Source organism: Oratosquilla oratoria, chromosome 12, assembly GCF_046742065.1.
Source record: "Oratosquilla oratoria isolate Oo_2021 chromosome 12, ASM4674206v1, whole genome shotgun sequence".
Lineage (NCBI taxonomy): Eukaryota > Metazoa > Arthropoda > Malacostraca > Stomatopoda > Squillidae > Oratosquilla > Oratosquilla oratoria.
In genome coordinates, this window is record NC_134788.1 from 31,415,354 (window position 1) to 31,442,202 (window position 26,849).

Sequence of the window (26,849 nt, forward strand, 5' to 3'; positions counted from 1 at the left end):
AACATAAACTTTTCCAGTTTAAATCCATTACTGCAATTCCTACCCTGTTGTCTTACTATGATGACCATATCACCCTTTGTTAAAGCCTTTGATCCACTTAAACACCTCTATTAGATCACCCTGCACTCTGCATCTTTTCAAAGAGTGTAAGCTAAGGTGCCTAAGCCTCTCTTCGTAAGGTAAATTTCTGAGCTGATGTATCATTTTGGTCATTCTCCTCTGTACTGATTCTAGTGAACTGATGTCCATCCTATCAGACGGAGACTAAAACTGTACAGCATAATCAAGGTCTAACTAGATAGAGTTTGATAATTACCTCTGCACTTCTATTCGTAACCGCCCTAGCGATGAAACCTAATGCTTTGCGTTATTCCTAGCGCTAATGCACTTTTCCCGGATTTAAGATCAGGACTCACTAGAACTCCCAAGTCTCTCTCGCACTCGGGTTTCTCTAAAAACGTGTTATCTAAGTTACATCTATTTTCGGGATTATATAGCCCTACGTTTAACACGCTGCACTCTGAGATATTGAAGTTTATTTGCCATTTCACCGACTATGTGAACAATTTGTTAAGGTCCTGCAGAATCTCGGCGTCGTCTCCTGACCTAAGTTTGAGTCCTATTTAAGTGTCGTCCGCAAACTTAATATCACTAGTAATCCCATTGTCCAAGTCGTTTATGTACATAACGAACAATAAGGGACCCAAAACCAAGCCCTGGGGTACCCCACTAGAAACAGTCCCCCACCTGGACTTTTACACTATTTATGGTGATCCGCTGTTTTCTGTCACTGATCCAAGCTCTAATCCATTCTAACATTTTTCTTCCTATGCCATGGTAACCTCTAGTGCCGAACGCTTTGCTAAAGTCAAGGTAAATAACATTGTAACTCTCATTGTTATCTGACACTTTATACTAGTGTAAAAGGATATAAGAGTACTCAACATAACTTACCCTTGGAGAAACCATGCTGTGTGTCACGAATAAAAATTACGTGTCGATATGTTCTCCGAGTCTATTAACTTTTATTGATTCAAGCATTTTACCTACAACTGATGTCAAACTGATTGGCCTGTAGTTGCATGTAGACTATTTATCTCCCTTTTTGAAACCAGGAACAACGTTTGCCAGCCCCCCAAGCAACAGGCACAAAACCAGTGTCTACCAACTTATCAAATATTTCTGTTAACTGGTCGCAAATTTCAAATTTATTCTCTTTAATCACTCTCGGAAAATTTTCGACTGGACCCGGAGATTTTGTAGTTTTAAGTCTCAATCTGCTTGACTACTTCTACCTTACTTCTACTTTCTACATCCCCACTGAAAATCGGATCGCATCCAGGTACCTTGTCCTCTTAGTAAACACGGAGGGAAAACATTTGTTTAACGCCTCATTATTTTTTTTCCACCGATTCTATCATGACGTTTTTGTCATTTTCAATTGGGCCTATCCTTTCCTTATTTTTTGTTCTGTAGAGATGGAAAAAAAAAAAAACTTTGGATTAGATCTCGCTTGTCTGGCAACCTTAATTTCATAGTTCGTTTTGCTGTGCGGAGGTAAATTCGCGGAACAACATCTCTGTCGAGGGAGTGCCGCGACATGCCTTGGATCGTCGTCGTCGTGCGGTGAGTGACGGAGAAAATGAGGAAGAGTCACGACGTGGTGGTGAATGAGGGAGCAACAGCCCGGAGACCCCAGCGCGACAGGCATCCTCCACGATGGTTGAAGACTACGAAGTAGGAGACGAAGCAGACGAAGAATAGGTTAACCTCGGGATCAAGGGGGGGGGGGCGGTTTGAATGTGGTACAGACGAGGGCGCGCAGTTGGTACCTTCGAGGTGGGATCAAAAGGTGCGCGCAGTTGGTACCCCTGGGGAAGGGTAGCCCGCCAGGGTTGCCAGATTCTGAACACAATATTATCGTACAACTAATAAACATCGAAAATTATTGTACAAATCGTACAAACTACAGAAAAGTATCGTACAAACTGTACGATAATGATGAACATGGTATAAAATTACATGCATATATGTAAAACAGAAATAGAAATGTATAAATTCAAATACAAAATAGGCATAGGAATATGAAATATAGATATATGTATATATATGTATATATATATATATGTATATATATATACATATATATATAATATATATATACATATATATAGATGTATATATATAGATGTGTGTATATATATATATATATATATATGTATATATATATATATATCATATACTAAATAAAAATATTCTGTTACAATTATTTCTTATTCCTGAGGCGAGAGGCGTTTGGGGGTAAATCGGTTACACCGCCAACTACGGTGAAGAAGAAGAACTCGAAGAAATCGAAGAAGAAGAGGAAGAAATCGAAGAAGAAGAGGAAGAACTCGAAGAAGAAGAAGAAGAAGAAGAACTCGAAGAAGAAGAACTCGAAGAACTCGAAGAAGAGGAAGAAGAAGAACTCGAAGAAGAAGAAGTAGAACTCGAAGAACTCGAAAAACTCGAAGAACTAGAAGAATAAGAAGAACTCGAAAAAGAACTCGAAGAAGAACTCGAAGAAGAACTCGAAAAAGAAGAACTCGAAGAAGAAGAAGAAGAAAAACTCGAAGAAGAAGAACTCGAAAAAGAAGAACTCGAAGAAGAACTCGAAGAAGAACTCGAAGAACTCGAAGAAGAACTCGAAGAACTCGAAAAAGAACTCGAAGAACTCGAAGAAGAAGAAGAACTCGAAGAAGAACTCGAAGAAGAAGAAGAAGAAGAAGAAGAAGAAGAAGAAGAAGAACTCGAAGAAGAAGAAGAAGAAGAAGAAGAAGAAGAAGAAGAAGAAGAAGAACTAGAAGAAGAACTCGAAGAAGAAGAAGAACTAGAAGAAGAAGAAGAACTCGAAGAAGAAGAAGAACTCGAAGAAGAAGAAGAAGAAGAAGAAGAACAACAACAACTCGAAGGACTCGAAGAAGAACTCGAAGAAGAACTCGAAGAAGAATTCGAAGAAGAACAACTCGAAGAAGAACTCGAAGAAGAAGAAGAACTTGAAGAACTCGAAGAACTCGAAGAAGAAAAACTCGAAGAAGATGAACTTGAAGAAGAAGAACTCAAAGAAGAAGAAGAAGAAGAAGAAGAAGAAGAAGAAGAAGAAAAAGAAGAAGAAGAAGAAGAAGAAGAAGAACTAGAAGAAGAAGAAGAAGAACGAATGAAGAAGGAGGCTAGAAAGGAACGGAGAGAGGCCAAAGCAAAAGCTTTAACAATTCGCAAAGTTTTGAAACAAGAAAAGCAAGTAAAAAAAAAAAGTTATTATTTAAAGGAAAAATATATATATATATAAAAAGGGTGTTTTGAACGGAAATTTAACACCAGCACAAATCGCCTATATAGATGACTTGCGAGAACAGCTAGATGTTGACAAGAAATAAAAAGCAATATGATTTTGATATTTTATTTTCCTAAAAAGGGGCGTAGCCCAGGGCGCGCAGCGCAGTAGGCCAACCCGCCCGGCGCAGCCGGGGGGTTTGTATGTATATATATATATATATATGTATATATATATATATGTATATATATATTGTTACAAAATCCTTGGACAGTGGAAGGTGGAGGTTGAGGGGCTTGGAAAATACCTATCTTAGGTGAGATGAAGGGGGATGGATAGCTACAGTGGGAAGCCGAAGTCCAGGAGATATGTAGCACCGACCGGGACCACGCGCGCTCACTTCACGGCGTGCGTGTACGTAAGTCAAATAGGGGGGGGGGACAACTCATTAAGTAGATCGTCCTAGGCTAATCAAACATATCATCCTAATGTGATGTTTAATGAACAAATTAATTCTACAATCAAACACTGGAATCATGCTGCTCATCATTTAGTAGTGTGGTTGAACAGGTAACCTAATTTCACTTATGTATCCTATCTATCCTGCTCGCTATTCTACTATCTAAATAGCTTAAACACTAGATCCTCTTAACTTAGCGTCTTCTGCTGGTTGTGGGAGTGGGTTCAGTTAGGCGCTGCTCCGCGTCTGGTGTGGGAAGGCCTTTGTCCTTGTGGTCGGCGGGAGTTGATCAACCTCACGTGTAGCACCTCGGGGCGGGAATTGAGGTCGGTGATGGTGGCCTCTCCCAGTAATTTTGCCACTTCCTTTCCGGTCAGGATGTCCCGAAAGGGGCGATTCTGCATTCCTCTAACTGCGACACAGTTGGGTAGTTGAGTTGAGTAATCACTGTAGCTAACACTACGGCGACATGTTCCTGGTCACTGAATGTCGTGGCACAGGTATTCATGGGTTCTCCGGGCACTGAATGTCGTGGTATTGATATTCACGAGTTCTCCGGGTACTGATCACTTATAATTAATCAGCTGTGATTCGACAGTGATTAACAGTTCGTATTGATGAATGGAATTCGCAGGGACCACTCTACAAGAAAGTGATGCACAATTTGACCTTCCGAGGACTCGCGGGTCACACCTCACTCTCCGTGAACCCAATCGTAACTGCCCAGTGCCCAGCGACGTGCCAGGTCGAACTGCCCGCCTTAACCGTGGCATCCATCGTTGCCGATACTTCTACGTTTCCAATTAATAGTTTTGAAGGGAACGACGAACAATGTTTATGTGGAAGTTGAAACAGTTCTAATTGTTCCTTGAGGGTAGACACAATTCACGAGCGTGTAAGAAATGATCCTAACTAGTCTAATTAAAACTAGCCTAAACAATAAATGGCAAGCGCGCAGAGGGGGGGGTTATAACCATTAGACCTAATTCGAACGGTTAGGAAATACTTCTAATTCTCTTCATAAAGTAGCAACTTACAACTGCAATAAGAAACAGTAAACTTGAGAAATGGTGGAATCCCACACTTAATATTAAACATTCGTGACTTTGCACGTATGCATACGTAAACACTTGGAACTGAAGGGAGGAGGGAGGGTTTCCTTGAGTAATTAGAAGTCTCTCAAATTCGTTAAGGCACTGTAACTGATTGTCAAATTGGCACAATAGTTAATGAGGATAAGGAGAAGGAAAAATATCAAGTAGTAGTTATTAGAGGTCAGAGTTCCGGAGATTCCCAAGAGTGTAGGAAATTGCTGGCCGAAAAGGGCTGAAAGAATACGAAAGGCAGTGGAACCTGCGTCGGCTAGGCCCATGGGCGAAAGTATGCGGTAACTGGGGTTTGAAAGCAGACGGAAAAAAAAAAAAAAAAAATGAAAATGAATAGGAGGCCGTGTGTCACAACCCAAAGTTGTGACATATATTATATATATGCACATATATGTATACATATATATATATATATATATACATACACACACACACACACACACACACACACACACATATATATATATATATATATATATACATATATATATACATTATATATATGTATATATATATATATATATATATATGTATATATATATGCACAAATTTCATAAGTCACACGTGAATCACAAATATGCACAGTCCACTAGGAAGAGGAAAAACATAAGGAGTCCGAGCGCTTTTGTGATATATTCACGTTATCAAGGAGTACAGAAAAGTGATAATGTGAATATATCAGTGATAATGTGAATATAACACGAAAGCGCTCGGACTCCGTGTGGACTCTGCATATATATATATAAATATATATATATATATGCATATATATATGTATATACATATATATACACACATATGCAAAAAGATCACAACACCACGTGATCCAAACGATTGCTGATAACCACAGGGAAAAAACGGAAAAGAAAACTAGAATTCCCAAGCACTTTCGTGATATTTCACATCTTCAGGGAATTACAACAAAGAAAATTGTCACATAGGTATATAAGAGGTAATACAATAAACTGGGAAAGGAACGGACATAACACATGGAGAAAATGTCACAAACATTGAACACTTACAATTAAATCAATTTTGTAATGAATTAATTTGATTACACAATTTGTCAATGATAAAATAATCTAATTTACACAACCCATAGCAAATATTAATATTAGATCCTTAAGAATTTTTTATCATGCAACTTTCAATGATATTTCTTTTTGCAAATGAATCACAATTTATGATGGAAGAGGCATTGGTCCAATCGATACGATGATCAAAATCTCTCATATGGATAAACAGCGCACTAGACTCTTGTGCTGTTTTTACACTGTACTTGTGTTGCTTGACCCTAGTTGCGAGTTCTTTGCCTGTTTGTCCAAGATAATACCCTTCACAATCTCTGCAAGGGATCCTGTATATGCAACCAACTGAGTCATTAGGTGAATTTTTGATTATTAACTTCTTAAAAGTATTTGGATTATTAAACACAACTTTAATATTCCATGTTTTAAGAATATGGGGAACTTGAGCAAGATTGTTACTAAAAGGTAAAATCAAAAGATTCTTATAGTCGAAGGGGGGGGATGTTTGAACACTATAAAAAGTTTTTTTTCGCTAAAGCGAGAGCGCGGTCTAAAAATCTTTTGGGGTATTTTAATCCAAGACCAACATTAACAATGTACTCAAATTCCCCATCAATAAACTCAGGGCTGCAAATACGAAGAGCACGTAAAAACATAGAAGAAAAGACAGAATATTTTACTTTATCCTGGTGAGACGAGTAATAGTGAATATAAGACAAAACATTTGTCGGCTTCCTATAAACACTGAACTTAAAATTATTACCATTCCTATGAACAAGGCAATCCAAAAAGGGCAACTTACCATTATTTTCTAGTTCAACAGTGAAATTAATAGAGGGAACTAAATTATTCAGAGATTGCAAAAATGTATTTAAATCCTCAGAATTGGGCCACAGGCAAAGAACATCGTCAACGTACCTATACCAAGTCACATTTGGTGGCAAAATTTCACTTAATAGTTTATTTTCAAAAAATTCCATATAGAGATTGCTAAGGACTGGGGATAGCGGATTACCCATAGCCATTCCGAATTCCTGAGCATAAAATTGACCATTAAATTCGAATTTACAATCTTTAATACAAAGCTTAATAAGTTCAATGATTTTAGCTGAAGGCAATGGAAGTGGGATTTTGTCCAAAAATTCGGTGAGAAAGACAATTAAATCATCTATTGGAATTTTTTTTTAAATAAACTAGTTATATCAAAACTGACAAGCTTGAAATTATAATTAATATTTAAACTCTTAAGTTTATGAACTAAATCAACATTATTCTTTATGTTAGAATTTGAAATTGTGCCAACCAACGGACTGAGTAAGGATACTAACCATTTTGATAAATTATATGAGATGGATTTTACTGAGCTAATAATTGGTCTTATAGGGTTTCCAGGTTTGTGTGTCTTTATGAGACCATACATATAAGGTAGAGAAGGCGTAATGGTGGAAAAACGTCTGATTAATTCGTCTTCTCCCTTTAAAACAGATTTCATTGTGTGTGTGTCAAGCAACACAAGTACAGTGTAAAAACAGCACAAGAGTCTAGTGCGCTGTTTATCCATATGAGAGATTTTGATCATCGTATCGATTGGACCAATGCCTCTACCATCATAAATTGTGATTCATTTGCAAAAAGAAATATCATTGAAAGTTGCATGATATAAAAAAATTCTGAAGGATCTAATATTAATATTAGCTATGGTTTGTTTAAATTAGATAATTTTATCAATGATAAAATTTGTAATCAAATTAAATCATTACAAAAATGATTTAATTGTAAGTGTTCAATGTTTGTGACATTTTCTCCATGTGTTATGTCCGTTCCTTTCCCAGTTTATTGCATTACCTCTTATATACCTATGTGACAATTTTCTTTGTTGTAATCCCCTGAAGATGTGAAATATCACGAAAGCGCTTGGGAATTCTAGTTTTCTTTTCCGTTTTTTTCCCTGTGGTTAGCAGCAATATATATATATATCATATATATATCATGACTATCAACAAGAGTCAGGGACAAACTTTTGATCGTTGTGGACTGTTGCTGGACTCGGTACAGTGCTTCGCACACGGACAGTTGTATGTAGCCTGTTCTAGGGTAACAAATTGGGATGCTTTGGTGTATTATACGGGCTGGCGCAAGGTAGGAAATGACGTTAGACGCCGTCCTGCTGTAAATGTGGTATATAAAGAATTGTTTGAAGCCCATGTGGGAGAAGAGGATGAGGAAGGTCCCACAGAAGAGGCTTTAGTTGCTGCTTCACTCATTCCTGAGGAGGCCGACGAGTCTGAAAGGACTAACAACATCCCAGAAGATATCCACAAGATCTCAGAAGACGATTGGGTCAAGATGATTATGCCGGATTGGTACGGGGAGGATGATGTGAAGGAGGTTTCCAGCAACAAGAAAGGAGCAAGTGAAGATCTATTGTCGAAAATAAAGAAGATGATAGAGGAACATATGACTAATATGACTGACGAGTCATCCGATGACGATGATGAAAAGGGCTCCGAGGCGAGCAGATCCCCAAAGAGAAAGCGGGAACCTGAAGAAGAGAAAGAAGAGGTTGACCAAGAAGAACAGCCTTCGGAAGAGGATGAGGTTTGTCTGCTTTCCCCGAAGAGAAAATGTATTCGAGAATGATGTTTTCAGTAAATAAAAAGCGTATAACTTATTCAATCTTTTAATGTCCTAAGCATATTAAAGGGTTAAAACAGGGGCGAAGCCCCAGGGCGCGAAGCGCCCGGAAGCGAAGCGAGCAGCGCCGCAGGCCAAGCCCCCAGGCGGAGCCTGGCCGGCGAAGCCGGTGGGCTTGTATATATAAATATATATATGTATATATATATATATATATATATATATATTTATGTATGTATATGTATGTATATGTATATATATGTGTATGTATATATATAGTATATGTGTATAAGTATATATGTATATATATATATATATATATATATATATGTGTGTGTGTGTGTGTGTGTGTGTGTGTGTGTGTGGTGTGTGTGTGTGTGTTTTTGTGTGTGTATGTGTGTGTGTGTGTGTGTGTGTGTGTATTTACCTAGTTGTATTTTACGGGAAGGGGAGCCATGCTCGTGGTGTCCCGTCTTCATATCTCATTTTATCTAAATTGTTTTTAAATTCATGTAATTGTTTTTGCGTACACCACTTTATCATCTAACTTGTTCCAACTGTCTATTACTCTGTGAGGAAAGCTGTTCTTTTTCACATCTCTTCTATAGCTGTCTTTCTTGATTTTTTCCGTGTCCTCTTGTATTTCTATCATTCCATTTTATTAGATCCTCCCTATCAATAATTTCTATGCCTTTCATGATTCTGTATATAGCTATCAAATCTCCTCTCTTCTTTGCTCTAGTGTCTGTAGTTCAAATTTTGCTAGTCTCTCTTCATATGATAGTTTTGAGAGTGTTGGTGCCAATTTTGTAATTGCTCTTTGTATTCTTTCAAGTTTTTTTTTTATACTTTTTTTGTACTTGGTGACCACATCGTTGCCGTATATTCCAATCTTGGTCTTATCAGAGTGATTAGAATTTTCTTCAGCATTTCTTCATCCAGGTATGTAAATGCCACTTTGATTGTTCTTATTAAGTTATAAGTTCCTCCAAAAATCCTATTTATATGTTTCTCAAGTGACATATTATTCATAACAATGACTCCCAGGTCATTCTCATTTGTGTGTGTGTGTGTGTGTGTGTGTGTGTGTGTGTGTGTGTGTGTGTGTGTGTGTGTGTGTGTGTGTGTGTGTGTGTGTGTGTATGTGTGTGTGTGTATTCACCTCGGATCTGCTGCAGTCTCTGTCGAGACAGCCAGACACCACCCTACGGCAGTGAGCTCAGAGCTCATTATTTGCCGATCTCTGGGTAGGTCTGAGACCACTCACACACCAGTGTGTGTGTGTGTGTGTATTTACCTAGTTGTATTTACCTAGTTGTATTTTACGGGAAGGGGAGCTATGCTCGTGGGGTCCCGTCTTCATATCTCATTTTATCTAAACTATTTTTAAATTCATGTATTGTTTTTGCACACACCACTTTCTCATCTAACTTGTTTCAACTGTCTATTGCTCTGTGAGGAAAGCTGTTCTTTTTCAAATCTCTTCTATAGTTGTCTTTTTTTATTTTCTTTCCGTGTCCTCTTGTATTTCTGTCATCCCATTTTATCAGATTCTCTCTATCAGTAATTTCTATGCCTTTCATGATTCTGTAAATAGCTATCAAATCTCCTCTCTCTCTTCTTTGCTCTAGTGTCTGTAGTTTAAGTTTTTGTAGTCTCTCTTCATATGATAGTTTTGAGAGTGTTGGTGCCAGTTTAGTAATTGCTCTTTGTATTCTTTCAAGTTTTTTTTATACATTTTTTTGTACTTGGTGACCATATCGTTGCTTCATATTCCCAATCTTGGTCTTATCAGGGTGACTAGGATTTTCCTCACCATTTCTTCATCCAGGTATGTAAATGCCACTTTGATTGTTCTTATTAAATTATAAGTTTCTCCAAAAATCTTATTTATATGTTTCTCAGGTGACATATTATTCATAACAATGACTCCCAGGTCCCTCTCATTTTCTACTCTTTTTATTCCTTCTTCTCCCAAATTATATGATCCTGTTATTCTGTTTTTGCTTTTTCCAAATTCCATTATACTACACTTTTTTGTATTGAACTCCATCTCCCACTTCCTACTCCATTCTTGTACTTTATTTAGATCTCTCTGTAGTGATTCACAATCTTCTTCAGTTTTCACTCTTTTCAGTAATTTTGCATCATCTGCAAAGAAGCTCATATAGCTTTCAATTCCTTCATCCATATCATTAATATATATAGCAAACATTATTGGGGCCAGAACTGTTCCCTGCGGGACACCGCTTATTACTTCATTCCATTTTGAGTGCTGATCTCTTATCACTACTCGCATTTTTCTTTCTTGCAAAAAGTCTTCCATCCAATTTAGCAATTTACCTTGTATTCCTCCTTCATATTCTAATTTCTTAAGCAACTTCTTATGTGGTACTTTGTCAAAAGCTTTTTTTAGGTCTAGAAATGCACAATCAGCCCATCCATCTCTTTCTTGTATTATATCTATTAGCCTTGAATAGAAACATATTAAATTGGTGACGCATGATCGTCCTTGTCTGAATCCAAATTGCCTTGGATTTAGTACGTTGTTTTTTTCCAAGTATTTTACCCATCTACTTTTGATAATTCTTTCACATATTTTTGCTATTGTACTTGTTAGAGAGACTGGTCTATAGTTGGTAGGTTCTTCTTTATTTCCTCCTTTATATATAGGTACTATATTTGCTTTTTTCCAATCTTCTGGAACTTTTCCTTCTTTTAAGGAACTGCTTATTATGCTATGTATTTTGTCTGCCAGTTCATTCCTACATTCTTTCAGAATCCAGTTTGCTATTTCATCTGGCCCATGCGATTTTCTGACATCAAAATTACCCAAGTGTGTCAATATTTCATTCTTCGTTACTTCTATTTCTTCCATAGGGGGGACTTTTTCCTTCCACTCAATCTCTTCAGGTTGTATATTTTCCCTTGTAAACACTGATTTAAAATGTTTGTTCATAATTTCTGCCATTTCCATTTCCTCAGTGTATTCAACTCCCCCTTGTCTTAATTTCTCCAAGTCTTGTTTGTTTTTCAGTTTATTGTTTACAAATCTGTAGAATAGTTTTGGTTGATCTTTACACTTTTCTATAACATCTTTTTCATATTTTCTTTTTTCCTCTCTGCACTTTTGTACATATTCATTTCTATAACCAGTATATATTTTCCATTTTTCAGGTCTTCTGTCTTTTTTCCATCCGGTCCAGGCTTTGTCTCTTTTGTCTTTTAACTCCCTACAACTTTTGTTGTACCAGCATTTTACATATTCTTTTTCTTGTTTTTGTCTTGGGACATACTTTTCCACTCCTTCTTTGTAAATTTTTGTCAAAATATTCCATTTCTCTTCCACTGATGTTTCTTCTTTGTATATTTCTTCCCAGTTTTCTTGTTGGAAGAATTCTCTTATTTTATCAAAGTTTGTTTTTTCATACATCATTCTTCCTTTTCTATATTGTTCATTTCTTTTCATATATTTTTCTTCATTAAGTTCCAGTTCAATCAATATGTGGTCACTTTTACCTATTGGTGTTTTATATTCAATCTTGTCCACTATTCTAGGTTCAGATGTAATTATTAAGTCTAGCCTCGATGGTTCTTCTTCATTTCTATACCTAGTGTTCTCTTGTATCCATTGTGTCATTGAATGGTCAGTAATCATCTCAAGTAGAGCATTTCCCCATGAGTCATCACCACTCTTTACTGTCATTTCTTCCCAGCAGATTTCTTTGCAATTAAAGTCGCCCATCATAACTATTCTTCCTCCGTCTTCCATTATTTTAGTTAATGCTATCTTTGTGTCCTCTAACATACTTTTATGTTCATTCTCCTCCCATGAGGCTGTTTTCGGAGGCACATAGTTGATCACAAATTTTCTGCTCTTCTTATCTCGGTCTTCCACTTCTATCATAATCATCTCTACTGTATTCTTTCCATATATGACACCTTTCACGTTTATATCCTTCTTTGTCAGGAACATAACTCCACCCCCTTGTTTTTTCTCTCTGTTTCTAATCCAATAATTGTATGTATCATGTCCTACACTGTTGGGTGGTAGTGGGCCTTTTAATTTTGTTTCTACAATTCCCATTATGTCCGGTTCTTTTTCTTTCAAATAATCATTCAGTTCATTCAATCCTGTTATCAATCCATCTATATTTGTGTAAGACACTCTTAGTTTTCTGCCACTTCCATTGTGTTCTCTGTTTCCCTTATGTTTTTCTTTAGTATGTCGAACTGCTTTATTTTCATGTTCACTACTCTCCAATAGAATCTCTCTTTCTCTGACTCCGTTCTTTCCTCGTTTTTTGCCTTAGCTTCAATTCTTTTCTGCTTTTCTGCCTCTCTTTCCTCCTTATTCATTTCTCTTTTTATCCATACCTTTTTATATTGATCATTTGTTGCTAGTTTCCCTGTCTTGGATAGAATTTTCTCTGCCGTTGTTTGTGACCTGAATTTAATCTTAATTGGTCTGGTCTTATCTGTACTATATTTTCCGAGTCTGAATTTTTCCTCAATTTCCTTTATAATTTCTAGTTCATCTTCCTGGACTAATTTTAATAAACTGCTTACCCTTTCATTTTCCTCCTTGATTCTTGCGGTTCTATCTGGGTTATGTTTCTCTTCCATTCCTAATATAATTATACATTTCTTATTGTCAGCTAATTCTCTTACTATATTCTCCTTCTGTCTCATCACTTTAATAACTGAGTCTTCATTATGTTCTTTCAATTGCTGTTTGACTATGTCAGTGAATGAAACCTTATTCCCTTCTTGAGTTATTCTCCAATTTTTAGCTTCTGTAGCTATTTTCTCACTGTTTTCATTACTATTCTTCTTCAATTTCTCATTCTCCTCCTTTACATTTCCTAACTGTCTTTTTAGGTCCTCTACTTCTTCAGTTAAGTTTCTGTTAGCCTTCTCTAGTTGTTCCAATCTTTCAATTCTTTGGAGAATGGAGCCTACATTACCTAACTTACGTTCCAAGTCCTCGATCACCTTATCAACTCTCTCCTCTAGTCTTATCAGTCTGGGGGGGGTTGTGTCCCCCCCACCCTCTTTAAATCCCTGGAACATATTCTCGTCACTTTCTACTGTATTTCTCCTCTCTATACTTCTAGTCTTTACATTTTTATTTGCCATTTCGTCATCCGGTGGTCGTTTCATGTTGACCTTCCGCCCGTCTGCCTGGGCCAAGTCCTCCACATCCTCATTACCTTCCATTTCCCCAGTAATCCCTCCCCCTCTCCTCTTTCCTTACTTTCCCACTACCTCACGAGCAATTCCCCCCCCCCTGCAAATACAAAAAGGCACTTCTCTTTGCGTTGGTATCCTCAATCTGCACTTTTCTTCAGAGCGTTCGTCAAGCCGTCCGTTCGTTGAAAGTGTGTGTGTGTGTGTGTGTGTGTGTGTGTGTGTGTGTGTGTGTGTGTGTGTGTGTGTGTGTGTGTGTGTGTGTGTGTGTGTATTTACCTAGTTGTATTTATCTAGTTGTATTTTACGGGAAGGGGAGCTATGCTCGTGGTGTCCCGTCTTCATATCTCATTTTATCTAAACTATTTCTAAATTCATGTATTGTTTTTGCACACACCACTTTCTCATCTAACTTGTTCCAACTGTCTATTACTCTGTGAGGAAAGCTGTTCTTTTTCACATCTCTTCTATAGCTATCTTTCTTGATTTTCTTTCCGTGTCCTCTTGTATTTCTATCATCCCATTTTATCAGATTCTCTCTATCAGTAATTTCTATGCCTTTCATGATTCTGTAAATAGCTATCAAATCTCCTCTCTCTCTTCTTTGCTCTAGTGTATGTAGTTCAAGTTTTGCTAGTCTCTCTTCATATGATAGTTTTGAGAGTGTTGGTGCCAATTTTGTAATTGCTCTTTGTATTCTTTCAAGTTTTTTTTATACATTTTTTTTGTACTTGGTGACCATATCGTTGCTGCATATTCCAATCTTGGTCTTATCAGAGTGATTAGAATTTTCTTCACCATTTCTTCATCCAGGTATGTAAATTCTACTTTGATTGTTCTTATTAAATTATAAGTTCCTCCAAAAATCCTATTTATATGTTTCTCAAGTGACATATTATTCATAACAATGACTCCCAGGTCATTCTCATTTGTGTGTGTGTGTGTGTGTGTGTGTGTGTGTGTGTGTGTGTGTGTGTGTGTGTGTGTGTGTGTGTGTGTTTGTGTGTGTGTGTGTGTGTGTGTGTGTGTGTGTGTGTGTGTGTGTGTGTGTGTGTGTGTATTTACCTAGTTGTATTTACCTAGTTGTATTTTACGGGAAGGGGAGCTATGATCGTGGTGTCCCGTCTTCCTATCTCATTTTATCTAAACTATTTTTAAATTCATGTATTGTTTTTGCACACACCACTTTCTCATCTAACTTGTTCCAACTGTCTATTACTCTGTGAGGAAAGCTGTTTTTTTCAGGTCTCTTCTATAGCTGTCTTTTTTTATTTTCTTTCCATGTCCTCTTGTATTTCTGTCATCCCATTTTATCAGAGTCTCTCTATCAGTTGTGTGTATTCACCTCGGATCTGCTGCAGTCTCTGTCGAGACAGCCAGACACCACCCTACGGCAGTGAGCTCAGAGCTCATTATTTGCCGATCTCTGGGTAGGTCTGAGACCACTCACACACCACACACCGGGACAGCAAGGTCACAACTCCTTGACTAACGTCCCGTACCTAATCACTGCTAGGTGAACAGGGGTTACACGTGAAAGGAGACAAACCCAACTTATCTCAGCCCGGCCGGGGAATCGAACCCCGGTTCTCTGGCTTGTGAGGCCAGTGCTTTACCAATCCGCCACCGAGTGTGTATGTGTGTGTGTGTGTGTGTGTTGTGTGTATACATATATATATATATATATATATATATATATATATATATATATATATATACATATATATATATATATATATATCTATATATATATATGTGTGTGTGTGTGTGTGTGTGTGTGTGTGTGTGTGTGTGTGTGTTTACCTAGTTGTATCTCATTTTATCTAAACTATTTTTAAATTCATGTATTGCTTTTGCACACACCACTTTCTCATCTAACTTGTGTGTGTGTAATAGAAATAGCAAAGTAGAACATGGAGAGTATAAGAGATAAAATATGGAATACAAATGAAAAGATATATGGTATAAAAATCTAAAAACTAAAACACAGAATAGAAAGTAGAAATAGAAAAATATATACAAAATAGAAAAACCTACGCCCTAATGTCATGTTTGTTTACATATGACGATTGATGCCATAGACCGTTAATTAAGCCTGGAGATGCACTCAGATATTTGTACAACTTGTTTTCGTAACCGTGCAGTCATATAGTGGTAAGGTAATTTAGTGCATGAGTTATGTGTTCGCATTTGACACTTGCTACATTACAATTTTGCCGTCAAAGCAAAAGGCAGAACGCATTAAGTCTAATAATTAGGTTTTTCGTAATTTTGGCATCCGAGGAATTGGCAGAAAAAGACGAACCTCATTCCAAAGGTGGGTCTTACTATTACATCGGGGTCTCAGCAGTCGGACTGCATTAACTCCTCTTTTTCTACATTATTAGAAGGTGAATTGACTATTTTATGGGAATCTAATGCCACAAAGCAGTGCTAAATTTCTAATGGCAACCCCTAGCATAGGTCTGCAAAACTACAAGAATAAAGATGCAGATGTAAGAAGCAAAAAATCAATGAATATTCAAGCCTTTACCCTAAAAAATTTCAAAGCAAGGAATTTGGAGTCAATGTGCTTGGAATTTTGATGGAATGAATGTGTATTTGGCATTCTGGGCAGTGGTAAATGTATGTATGGGTGTTTATCAAGATGTTTATCAGTCTCACAATTGCAGTTACCTATATCATCGGCGAGTTCTTATTATTGTGAGCATTTTGAACTCCATATATAATTACACCAAACTATAGTGGTTATAAAAAAAATAAGAATGAGATTGGTGAACCAAGGGGTTAGGCTCGGTTAGTTCAAGTCATGCCTCACAGCTGCAATTCTTACCTCTATAATTGACCAGCTCTTATCACTGAGGATTTTGAATACCATATATAAGTATTGCAAATTAATTCTAATGTTGGTAGCAATGCATAAAAACAATTAGACTGGGAAGTATCTTCATATTTATCAACATGTGCATCATGTGTACTTTCATTGTTCCTATACTTCTGTTAGGTGATGGAGCTCCGTCTTGTCTTCCACAGGATGAAAGTCAAGAATTGATGAAGTTCTCTCTGAATTCACTGTGCACTGATTATGATATACCTTACCTTACCGTCGTGCCATATCCTCTTCGACTTCGGCAACCATGGAGCGCCACCATTCACGGTCCCTAGTTACATGTAACATCTGTGCTGGTTTGAGTTGTTTTCCCGTCGCCCTCATCAGCCCGTCCATATACTTCTCCCTCTGCTTTCCTCTTGCTCTCCTTCCCTCCACCATTCCCATCATCACCACCTCTTCCAACCCTTCCTTCCTCATTATATGTCCTAAGAATCGCAACTGTCTTTTCCTTATTGTTGTCATCAATTCCCTATCTGTCTCTTGATGTTCACTGCACAAATCCATGTTGTATTAATTACAAGTCATTGAATCATAGCTTGAGAAGTTATACCTTTCTTTATATAATCTGTATTTAGGTCGTATGACCTATATGCCCAGATCACTTCCAGCTTAGGTAGGTCAAGCCTCTGATTTGGGTCCTCTGTGTCCTCCCACGATTGACCTTGACCAAGTGTGTCAACTAGAATAAGACTTTCCACAAAATTATTTTTAGTCTCTTGGTTGACCCAGAATTGCTCAAATCTCCTTTCAAATTGTAATACAGTAGAAGCCTGATTTAACAAGTCTCAAGTGGAAGCCAGATTTAATGGAAGTTTAAAACAATTAGAGGAATATCCCGGAAACCTCACAATAGCATAATTCCATTAAACCAAGCATATTCTGTTATTTGCAATCATCCTCCATCAATTTCAATCTAAGACTGGGTGCAATAAGTGAAAATCTGCAATGTAGAGAGAATTCCCAAAAACATTAGGTTTTAAAATCTAAACTTTAAAATTTCTACCCACACTCTTTAAACACTTTTAGATTTGATTAAACACTTTTCCAACACATTCTGAAAACATTCAGACACAAAAAATTACAACCAAAAGAATACATGTGCATACTCACACACACACACACACACACACACTACAGAGAGATCTAAATATAGTACAGGAATGGAGTAGGAAGTGGGAGATGGAGTTCAATACAAAAAAGTGTAGTATAATGGAATTTGGAAAAAGCAAAAACAGAATAACAGGAGCATATAAATTGGGAGAAGAAGGAATAAAAAAAGTAGAAAATGAGAAGGACCTGGGAGTCATTGTTATGAATAATATGTCACCTGAGAAACATATAAATAAGATTTTTGGAGAAACTTATGATTTAATAAGAACAATCAAAGTTGCATTTACATACCTGGATAAAGAAATGGTGAAGAAAATTCTAATCACCCTGATAAGACCAAGATTGGAATATGCAGCAACGATATGGTCACCAAGTACAAAAAAATGTATAAAAAAAACTTGAAAGAATACAAAGAGCAATTACAAAACTGGCACCAACGCTCTCAAAACTATCATATGAAGAGAGACTAGAAAAACTTGAACTACAGACACTAGAGCAAAGAAGAGAGAGAGGAGATTTGATAGCTATTTACAGAATCATGAAAGGCATAGAAATTACTGATAGAGAGAATCTGATAAAATGGGATAACAGAAATACAAGAGGACACGGAAATAAAATAAAAAAAGACAGCTATAGAAGAGACTTGAAAAAGAACAGCTTTCCTCACAGAGTAATAAACAGTTGGAACAAGTTAGATGAGAAAGTGGTGTGTGCAAAAACAATACATGAATTTAAAAATAGTTTAGATAAAATGAGATATGAAGACGGGACCCCACGAGCATAGCTCCCCTTCCCGTAAAATACAACTAGGTAAATACAACTAGGTAAATACATATATATATATGTGTATATATATATATGTAGATATATGTATATAATATATATATGTATATACTTATATATATGTATATACTTATATATATATATATATATATATATATACATCAAATAATTCCAACTGTCATCCCCGGATTCAAACTGGGCTCATGAATTCTTATTGCCATCGCCTTACCGACTGAGCTACTGACCCTATGAATTTCTCCAACCTGGAAGTTAATCTACTTCCCAAGGAACTAAGTCAAGTGCTAACTGGTGTCCATACTTATTATTTTACAGAGAACCAGGGCTTCTTAGCTAGTGGATAAGATTGGTATGTTTCCTTCATGGACTTATTGTCGTCATACCTGAATAGAATCACCAGTGATGGTGATGTCGATCAAATAATTCTGTGAGAATTCACAAGCCCGGTTCGAATCCAGGGATGACAGTTAGAATTATTTGATCGATCCCACAAGGTTCTGTATTAGCTCTGATAGTGTTTGCTACATATATATATATATATATATATATAAATGACATGGATGAAGATGTAGAATGTTATATGAATTTCTTTGCAGATGACACAAAACTTCTAAAGAAAGTACGCACAGAAAAAGACTGAATCACTACAGAGAGACCTGGACAAAGTCTGGGAATGGAGCCCAAAGTGGGACGTGAACTTCAACATCAAGAAATGTATAATGGCGTTTTGAAAAAGTAAAAAATGAATATCAGGACAATATAAGATTGGTACAAAAGAAGTAAAAAGTTAGTTCTGAAAAGGACCTAGGAGTAATTATCAACAAAGACATGTCAACAGACAAGCATATTAACAAAATAGTCGGAGAAACCCACAATTTACTAAGATCAATAAAGGTGGCCTTTAATTACCTGGATAAAGTAATGGTAAAGAAAATACTAGTCATACTGATAAGACCAAGATTGGAGTACACTGCAACACTATAGACACCTAGCACAAAAAAAGATATAAAGAAATTAGAATCCAAAGAGCAATGACAAAGTTGGCACCAACACTATCAAAATTGACATATGAACAAAGATTGGCTAAACTGGAACTACAAACCCTGGAACAAAGAAGAGAAAGAGGAGATCTACTTGCCATTTACAGAATCATGAGAGGTGTGGAAGTCCTTGGCAGAGAAGACTTATTGAAAAGGAATAAAAGAAATACAAGAGGACATGAAAAGAAACTCAAAAAGAATAGTTATAGAAGAGATCTGAAAAAAGATTTAGTTTTCTACACAGTGGTGGATGTCTGGAACAAATTGGATGCAACAATAGTGTGTGCAAAAACCATACAAGAATTTAAGAGCAAACATATATATATATATATATACATATATACATATATATATATATATATTGCATGATTTATGAGCTTAATTTCTTCCATGACTGAGCTTGTACCTCAATTTGCTTGTTTATCAAATCAATTTTCCTCATTGAAATTAATTGAAATGCCATTAATCTATTCCAGCGCCCAGAATGCCACCCCCCCTTTTTTTTAACGTGTCTTTAAATAAGAAAAAATATTTATAATATTTTATAGAAATATAACAAAAGTAAAATTAACACATTATAAAAGACAATGTAAAGAAGTAAATGGTACCTTGGGTATTGGACGACTTGAGCTAGCGTTAGATTTCTACTTGTAGAGGTAAAGAGGCAGAGGAGAGTAGTGGAGGAGGTTAGAGGCATTTTGTTTCATGCTCTTTCAGTCACTTTCATTCACTTACTGTACTTACTACATTTAATACTACACTTTATCCCTGAACTTAATTGCTACAATACAGTATCTTTTTTACTTTTGCTTAACTTTATTTTCTCCACTGGTTTTTGCCTTTTTTGCTATGCTTTTCTCATATACACCTGCAGGCTGTTTCAAGAAAAATCTGTCCAAGGAAGATTGTTGTCTCCTCCCTTCCAGAATGTTTTGGAAACGAGTTAGCCAAGTATCATTAACCCATTAAACTCCGATGACAAGATGTCTTGTCATTTGGTCAAATAAAACAAAAAATCATAATAAAACAACAAAATGTTTGATGATCAAACAGCACCAGAAAAATATGACGTCAGTCCTCCTCGAGGAGGACTGACGACGTCATATTTTTCTGGTGCTGTTTGATCATCAAACATTTTGTTGTTTTATTATGATTTTTTGTTTTATTTGACCAAATGACAAGACATCTTGTCATCGGAGTTTAATGGGTTAAATAGCTCTGATGCATGACTGGTTGCAACTTTTTCTGGATGCTTCCTTTCAATGAACTGTGAAAGTCTCTCCCATATTCCCGACATTTCCTTTATCTCAATTGTTGGGATAACATTCTTCTTCTGTGGCTTTTCCTCTGAATCAATTTCACTCAAAACTTTTGTATGCTGCTGCTGCTGCTGTAGTTCCTTTAACTCCGCCATTGTCAGTTCCTTGGCGTGTTCCTCAATGAGGTCTTTCAAATCTCTTTCATCCACCTCCAGGCCAGGCCCACAGTCTCCCCCACTGGCACTTCAGGTTCAAGCTGGAATCCTTCAAAGTCCCATTCGGTCACAACCGCAGGCCACAGCTTCTTCCATGCAGAGGTCAAAGTTGTCGTTGTAACACTGCCAAGCCATATCAATAATGTTGAGGCATATCACAATGTTGTAGTGGTCCTTCCAGAACTCTTGAAGGGTGAGGTTTGTGTTCTCCATGACATCAAAACAACAGTGGAACAAATGTTTGGTGTAGAGCTTTTTGAAATTAGAAATCACCTGCTAATCTATGGGCTGCAGGATAGGGGTGGTGTTGGGTGGAAGGTAGACAACCTTAAAAAACTTGAACTCTTCGAGGATGTTGTCTTCCAGGTTCAGTGGGTGAGCAGGAGCATTGTCAAGGACAAGAAGGGGTTGCATGGGTAGGTTATTTTCCTGGAGATACTGTACTTCTTAACGGAAGGACCAAAGATCAGGTTTACCCACTCCACAAAGAATTGCCTGGTGGCCCATGCCATTGGGTTTGCCCTCCACATAACCTGCAGTTTTTCTTTTATAATCTTATGTGACTTAAAGGCTCTGGGGTTTTCTTAATGATACACAAGAGCGGCTTGATCTTGCAGTCACCACTTGCATTGGTGCATTTTGCAAGAGTCAACCTATCCTTCATGGGTTTGTTTGTGGCTTGGCATCTTCTCTGCCATTATGTAAGTCCTCTTCAGCATCATCTTTCAGCAGAGTCTTGTCTCGTCACAGTTGAAGACTTGCTTTGGGGGTGTATCCTTGGGTTACTATCAGTTTGCCAAAAGTTTGCATTACACCTTATCTACCTTTGCATCCGAACTTGCTGCCTCACCATGCCTGACGACAGAGTAAATGCTGATCCTCTTTCTAAAATTGTCGAACTGACCCCGACTGGCTTTATACCACTCTTCCAGTGCCTCGTCAGCTCAAGTGCCTTGGATCTGCTGCAGCAAATCAGTGTAAATGGCTTTTGCCTTCTCACAGACAATAGCCTCCATTACAGTATCTCCTGCAAGCTGCTTCTCCGGTAGCCACACCAACAGCAGGTTTTCCATCTTTTCAAGGACAGAGGTCCAGGGTATAGAAATTATTTTAACGCCCTTGGTTGCGTTATAGGCCTTTATCGACTCCTTCTGCTTTAGTACAGTACATATCATAGAGGCACTACACTCGTACTGTACTGCCTCTCCAAGTTCATTACTCGCACACCACACTCACGTTTTTCTATAATTTCACACTTTAATTCAATGGTCATCATCCTCTCTTTCTCAGCCCTGTTCTTTCCACTCGCTTTATTAGGATTCATGGTTATAAAAAAGAAATTTGATAAAATAGATGAAGAATAAGCACAAAACATGAGCACAACTTATCAGAGATGCTTTCTCAGCTAGGTGAACACGTGGACACTGCATCACAGTCATGACTTGCATCTCTTATTTGAGTAAGTGAGATGAATAAACCTTCCTAAGTAGGTCCCATAATGTTTTAGGTCTTATGAGCCAAGACTGGGATTGTTATGGTGTTGTTAATTATGACTGCTGTAGCCAGCTGGGCCATTCCCCACTTCCAAATCTTGTGATGTGATGAAGAAAGCTGGAGCAAAACTTGAGTCCTTCTGGTCGTGGTGCGTTGAGTATGTATGCATCTCTTGGACAATTTTCAACACGTTTCTAATGAAAAAGTAGTATGGAATATATTATAGCACCATATCTGTTAGTGTTTCTACCTATTTTATATTAGGTGATGGAATGTACAAACAGTCTGATTAGGTATAAGGGAACTCTAGTATGAAATGGTTTGTATACAAAACATCAACACTCCTTTTACAGTGTATTACACATTTTCAAAGAGTTGTATGTCAATCTTATGATTACATTTTCTTTTCAGGATGAGGGTAACTATCACCATTTCTTTGGAAGAGCTAACTGCAGATTCCATGTGTATTGTACAATGAAGAGAATCTGGTGTGATATCTGAGGCACAGCTATATGACAAGTCAATTTAGATATCGCAGGATGACCCACACTGAAAACAAGCCTTTCCAGTGTGATCTGTGTGATTCTACTTTCTCATAATAGAGTGATCTCAAATGGCACAATAGTCATCTCAAAGATCACACAATGATCCACACAGGAGAGAAGCTTTAAAGTGTGACCTTTGTGATTCTGCTTTCACACAAAAGGGTAGTCTGACATGGCCACACAGAAGAGAAGCCATTCCAGTGTGGCCTGTGCAATAAAGTTTATTTATGAAAGTATGAACTTAGAGCTCATATGATGATCCTCACAGGAGAGAAGCCTTTCCATTGTGACCTTTGTGATTCTGTTTTCTCACAAAAGGTTTATCTCTGACAGCATTTGAGGACCCACACAGGAGAAAATCCCTTCCAGTGTGACCTTTGTGATTGTGCTTTCACATATAAGAGTACCCTCAAAGCATATAAGGACCCACACAAAGGAGAAGTCATTCCAGTGTGGCTTGTGCAAAAAAGTTTGCTTTCGAAAGCATTATATCAGAGTTCACATGATAATCTACACAGGAGAGAAGCCTTTCCAGTGTGACTTTTGTGATTCTGCTTTCTCATAAAAGATTGATCTCAGACAGCATTTGAGGAGGACCCACACAGGAGAGAAGCCTTTCTATTGTGACCTGTGTGATCCTGCTTTCTCACAAAAGAGTGGTCTCAAAGAGCATATGATGAACCACACAGGAGAGAAGCCTTTCCAATGTGACCTCTGTGATTCTGCTTTCACACAAAAGAGTGGTCTCAAAGAGCATATGATGACCCACACAGGAGAGAAGCCTTTCCAGTGTGGCCTTTGTGAATCTGCTTTCTCAAGAAAGGGCAGTCTGGCACTGCATATAAGGACCCACACAGGAGAGAAGCCTTTCCAGTGTGATCAATGTGATTCTGCTTTCTCACAAAGCAGTGTTCTCAAAAAGCATATGATAACCCACACAGGAGAGAAGCCTTTCCCATGTGATCTGTGTGATTCTGCTTTTACACAAAAGAGTAATCTCAAAAAGCATATGATGACCCACACAGGAGAGAAACCTTTCCAGTGTGATATTTGTGATTATACTTCCTCAAAAAAAGGTAATATCAAAGAACATATGAGGACCCATACAGGAGAGAAGCCTTTCCAGTGTGACCTGTGTGATTCTGCTTTCACACAAAAGAGTACTCTCAAAGATCATATGATGACCCACACAGGAGAGAAGCCTTTCCAGTGTGACCTGTGTGATTCTGCTTTTACAAAAAAGAGTACTCTTAAAGATCATATGATGACCCACACAGGAGAAAAGCCTTTCCAGTGTGGCCTTTGTGATTCTGCTTTCTCAGGAAAGAGCAGTCTGACACGGCATATAAGGACCCACACAGGAGAGAAGCCTTTCCAGTGTGATCTTTGTGATTGTGCTTTCTCAGAAAAGGGTGGTCTCAAAAAACATATAATGAACCACACAGGAGAGAAGCCTTTCCAGTGTGACCTTTGTGATTCTGCTTTCACACAAAAGAGTACCCTCATAAGGCATATGAGGACCCACACAGGAGAGAAGCCTTTCCAATGTGACCAGTGTGATTCTGCTTTCTCAGAAAGCAGTAGTCTCAAAAAACATATTAGGACCCACACAGGAGAGAAGCCTTTCCAATGTGACCTGTGTGATTCTGCTTTCATAGAAAAGAGTACTCTCAAAGAGCATATGATGACCCACACAGGAGAGAAGCCTTTCCAATGTGACCTGTGTGATTCTACTTTTGCACAAAAGAGTACTCTCAAAAGGCATATGATGATCCACACAGGAGAGAAGCCTTTCCAGTGTGATATTTGTGATTATGCTTCCTCAGATAAAGGTAATATCAAAAAACATATGAGGACCCACACAGGAGAGAAACTTTTCCAGTGTGACTTGTGCGATTCGCCTTTCACAAAGAAAAGGTCTCTCAATCATCACATGGTGACTCACACTGAAAAGGAGCCATTCCAATGTGACATGTATGATGAAAAATGTTCCCTCTAAAGTTTTGTGCATGTGTGCGCATACACATTTTACAACTAGTGCACAGAGGGGGAAAAATGTGTGCACACAAGGTCTTCAAGATGAAATTGAAATGTTTTAATTACAAAAAAAAGCTATAATTTCATGATAATGAATTCAAAACAAAAGACAGATGTGATTTTAAGAATCTATCAATGACATTTGAAATGGAAATGTGTAATTCCATAATATCACATATATTTTTGAGATCATTTGTACTGTACTTGACACCACTAGTTTTCAGTCAAATGACAAATCAAGAAGCATGTTATAACTTCCCCACCCCCTTAAATTTAATAATCCTCATAGTCTGATAACTGAATACTTCATATGGCATATTGTGATGACTGAAAAGGGGATGAAAAGTAATGTCACTTAAACAGAAGTATTGAACATCAGTAGAGAAAATAAACAACTAAATATGAGTATTAGAAATATAAGGCTGAGGCAGGTCACATATTCTATATATGTGGGAGTCAAGATGGACAAGGAGAACAGACAAGAAATTGAAACTATGAACAGAATCAACAAATTTAACCAAAATTTTGGTGCACTACTTAAGGACAAAAATATGCAGGTGAAATGCAAAATTGTAATGTATAATACAAAACTTTGACCAATATGAGGATCAGAAGCATGGTTACTTACAACTAAATTGAAGTAAAAAAAATAGGAGCAGTGGAGATGAAAGTGCTTAGAAGTATAAAAGGGTGACAAAAAGGGACAGAATTAGAAATATGCAAATATGGGAGAAATTTAAAATAACAGATATTACAGAAATCATAGAAACAGACTTGAGTGGTACGGACATGTAATGAAAATGGACCAAGAGGGACTGCCAAGACATCAAAGCCAAACACAAGAAGGCCAATTGGTAGACCCAGAAAGAGATGGATTGACAATGTGTAAGAAGAGGTGAAGATCTGGAAGTGGTGGAAGAAAAGGAAAGATATCAAAATGGAGAGGAATGAAGAAAAATTGGGACGAGGCCCACTAGCTGACAGGGATTACTCTACCAGGCATTTGGTGAGAAATGAAAGTGATCAATTCTATTTACATATATCAAGGGCTCATTTGCCCTTACCAGGGGAAAAACTCGTTTGTATATATATATATAGAATTTGATTGAAAAAAAAAATGTATGAGGTACAGCTACCATTATGGCTATTTAGAATTTTTTTTTTTTTTTAATTTCCTGCTGAGACCTACTGGTGAAGAATAACATGAAAGAAGATACTGATGAAAAAAAGGCTACTAAAAGAGCGTTGGAATAGAATAAGGCTAAGATAAAAGTGCAACACTAAGAAATAGCCAAAACAAAAATTGGAAGTTAGAAATTATGATACAGTAAGTCTTTGTTATATGGTACATATGTGTTCCTGAAAACCTTACTGCAAATTGAAATTACCATATACCGAATGCGGGAAGAGACTGATTGTTGTAGTGGCCGCACGGCGTGGTGGCGCTATGGTACGGTGTAAACAAAACACAAGCAGATACCATATCTGAATTTTTTACTGTAAATAGAATTGAGGGTAGTAATTACCAAATACCGTAACTGTGAATTTACCAGATAAGAAATTGCCATATAAGGAGGAGTCACTGTATTGGAAAAGGGAGCCACTGGAAAGGCCAATTACAACATTCTATTTGACTTTACTTAAAGGGAAGCAAAGGAAAATAGAACTAGGCCACACCCAAGTTTGGTAAATAGTGCACGTGGACATGGTCTATATTTTGTAAT

The 26,849-nt window shown here is 37.3% G+C and overlaps 1 protein-coding gene across 3 annotated transcripts; it reads left to right on the top strand.

The window, feature by feature from the left end:
• The first annotated feature begins 15,814 nt into the window (after positions 1-15,814).
• LOC143031234 (uncharacterized) lies at positions 15,815-26,279 on the top strand. 3 transcript variants are annotated; one of them, XM_076194815.1, is made up of 2 exons: positions 15,815-15,890; positions 22,955-26,279. In XM_076194815.1, the coding sequence occupies exon 2, from the start codon at positions 23,762-23,764 to the stop codon at positions 25,085-25,087; it is 1,326 nt and encodes a 441-aa protein (XP_076050930.1). In that variant the 5' UTR covers positions 15,815-15,890; positions 22,955-23,761; the 3' UTR covers positions 25,088-26,279. The 3 variants fall into 3 exon arrangements, with proteins under 3 accessions (XP_076050930.1, XP_076050929.1, XP_076050931.1); XM_076194814.1 differs by having other exon boundaries at positions 15,820-16,048; XM_076194816.1 differs by having other exon boundaries at positions 15,820-15,885.
• The last annotated feature ends 570 nt before the right edge of the window (positions 26,280-26,849 follow it).

Bases quoted from the DNA above. Each gene is read 5' to 3' on its own strand.
- LOC143031234 (XM_076194815.1), top strand. From the start codon at position 23,762: ATGATGAACCACACAGGAGAGAAGCCTTTCCAATGTGACCTCTGTGAT.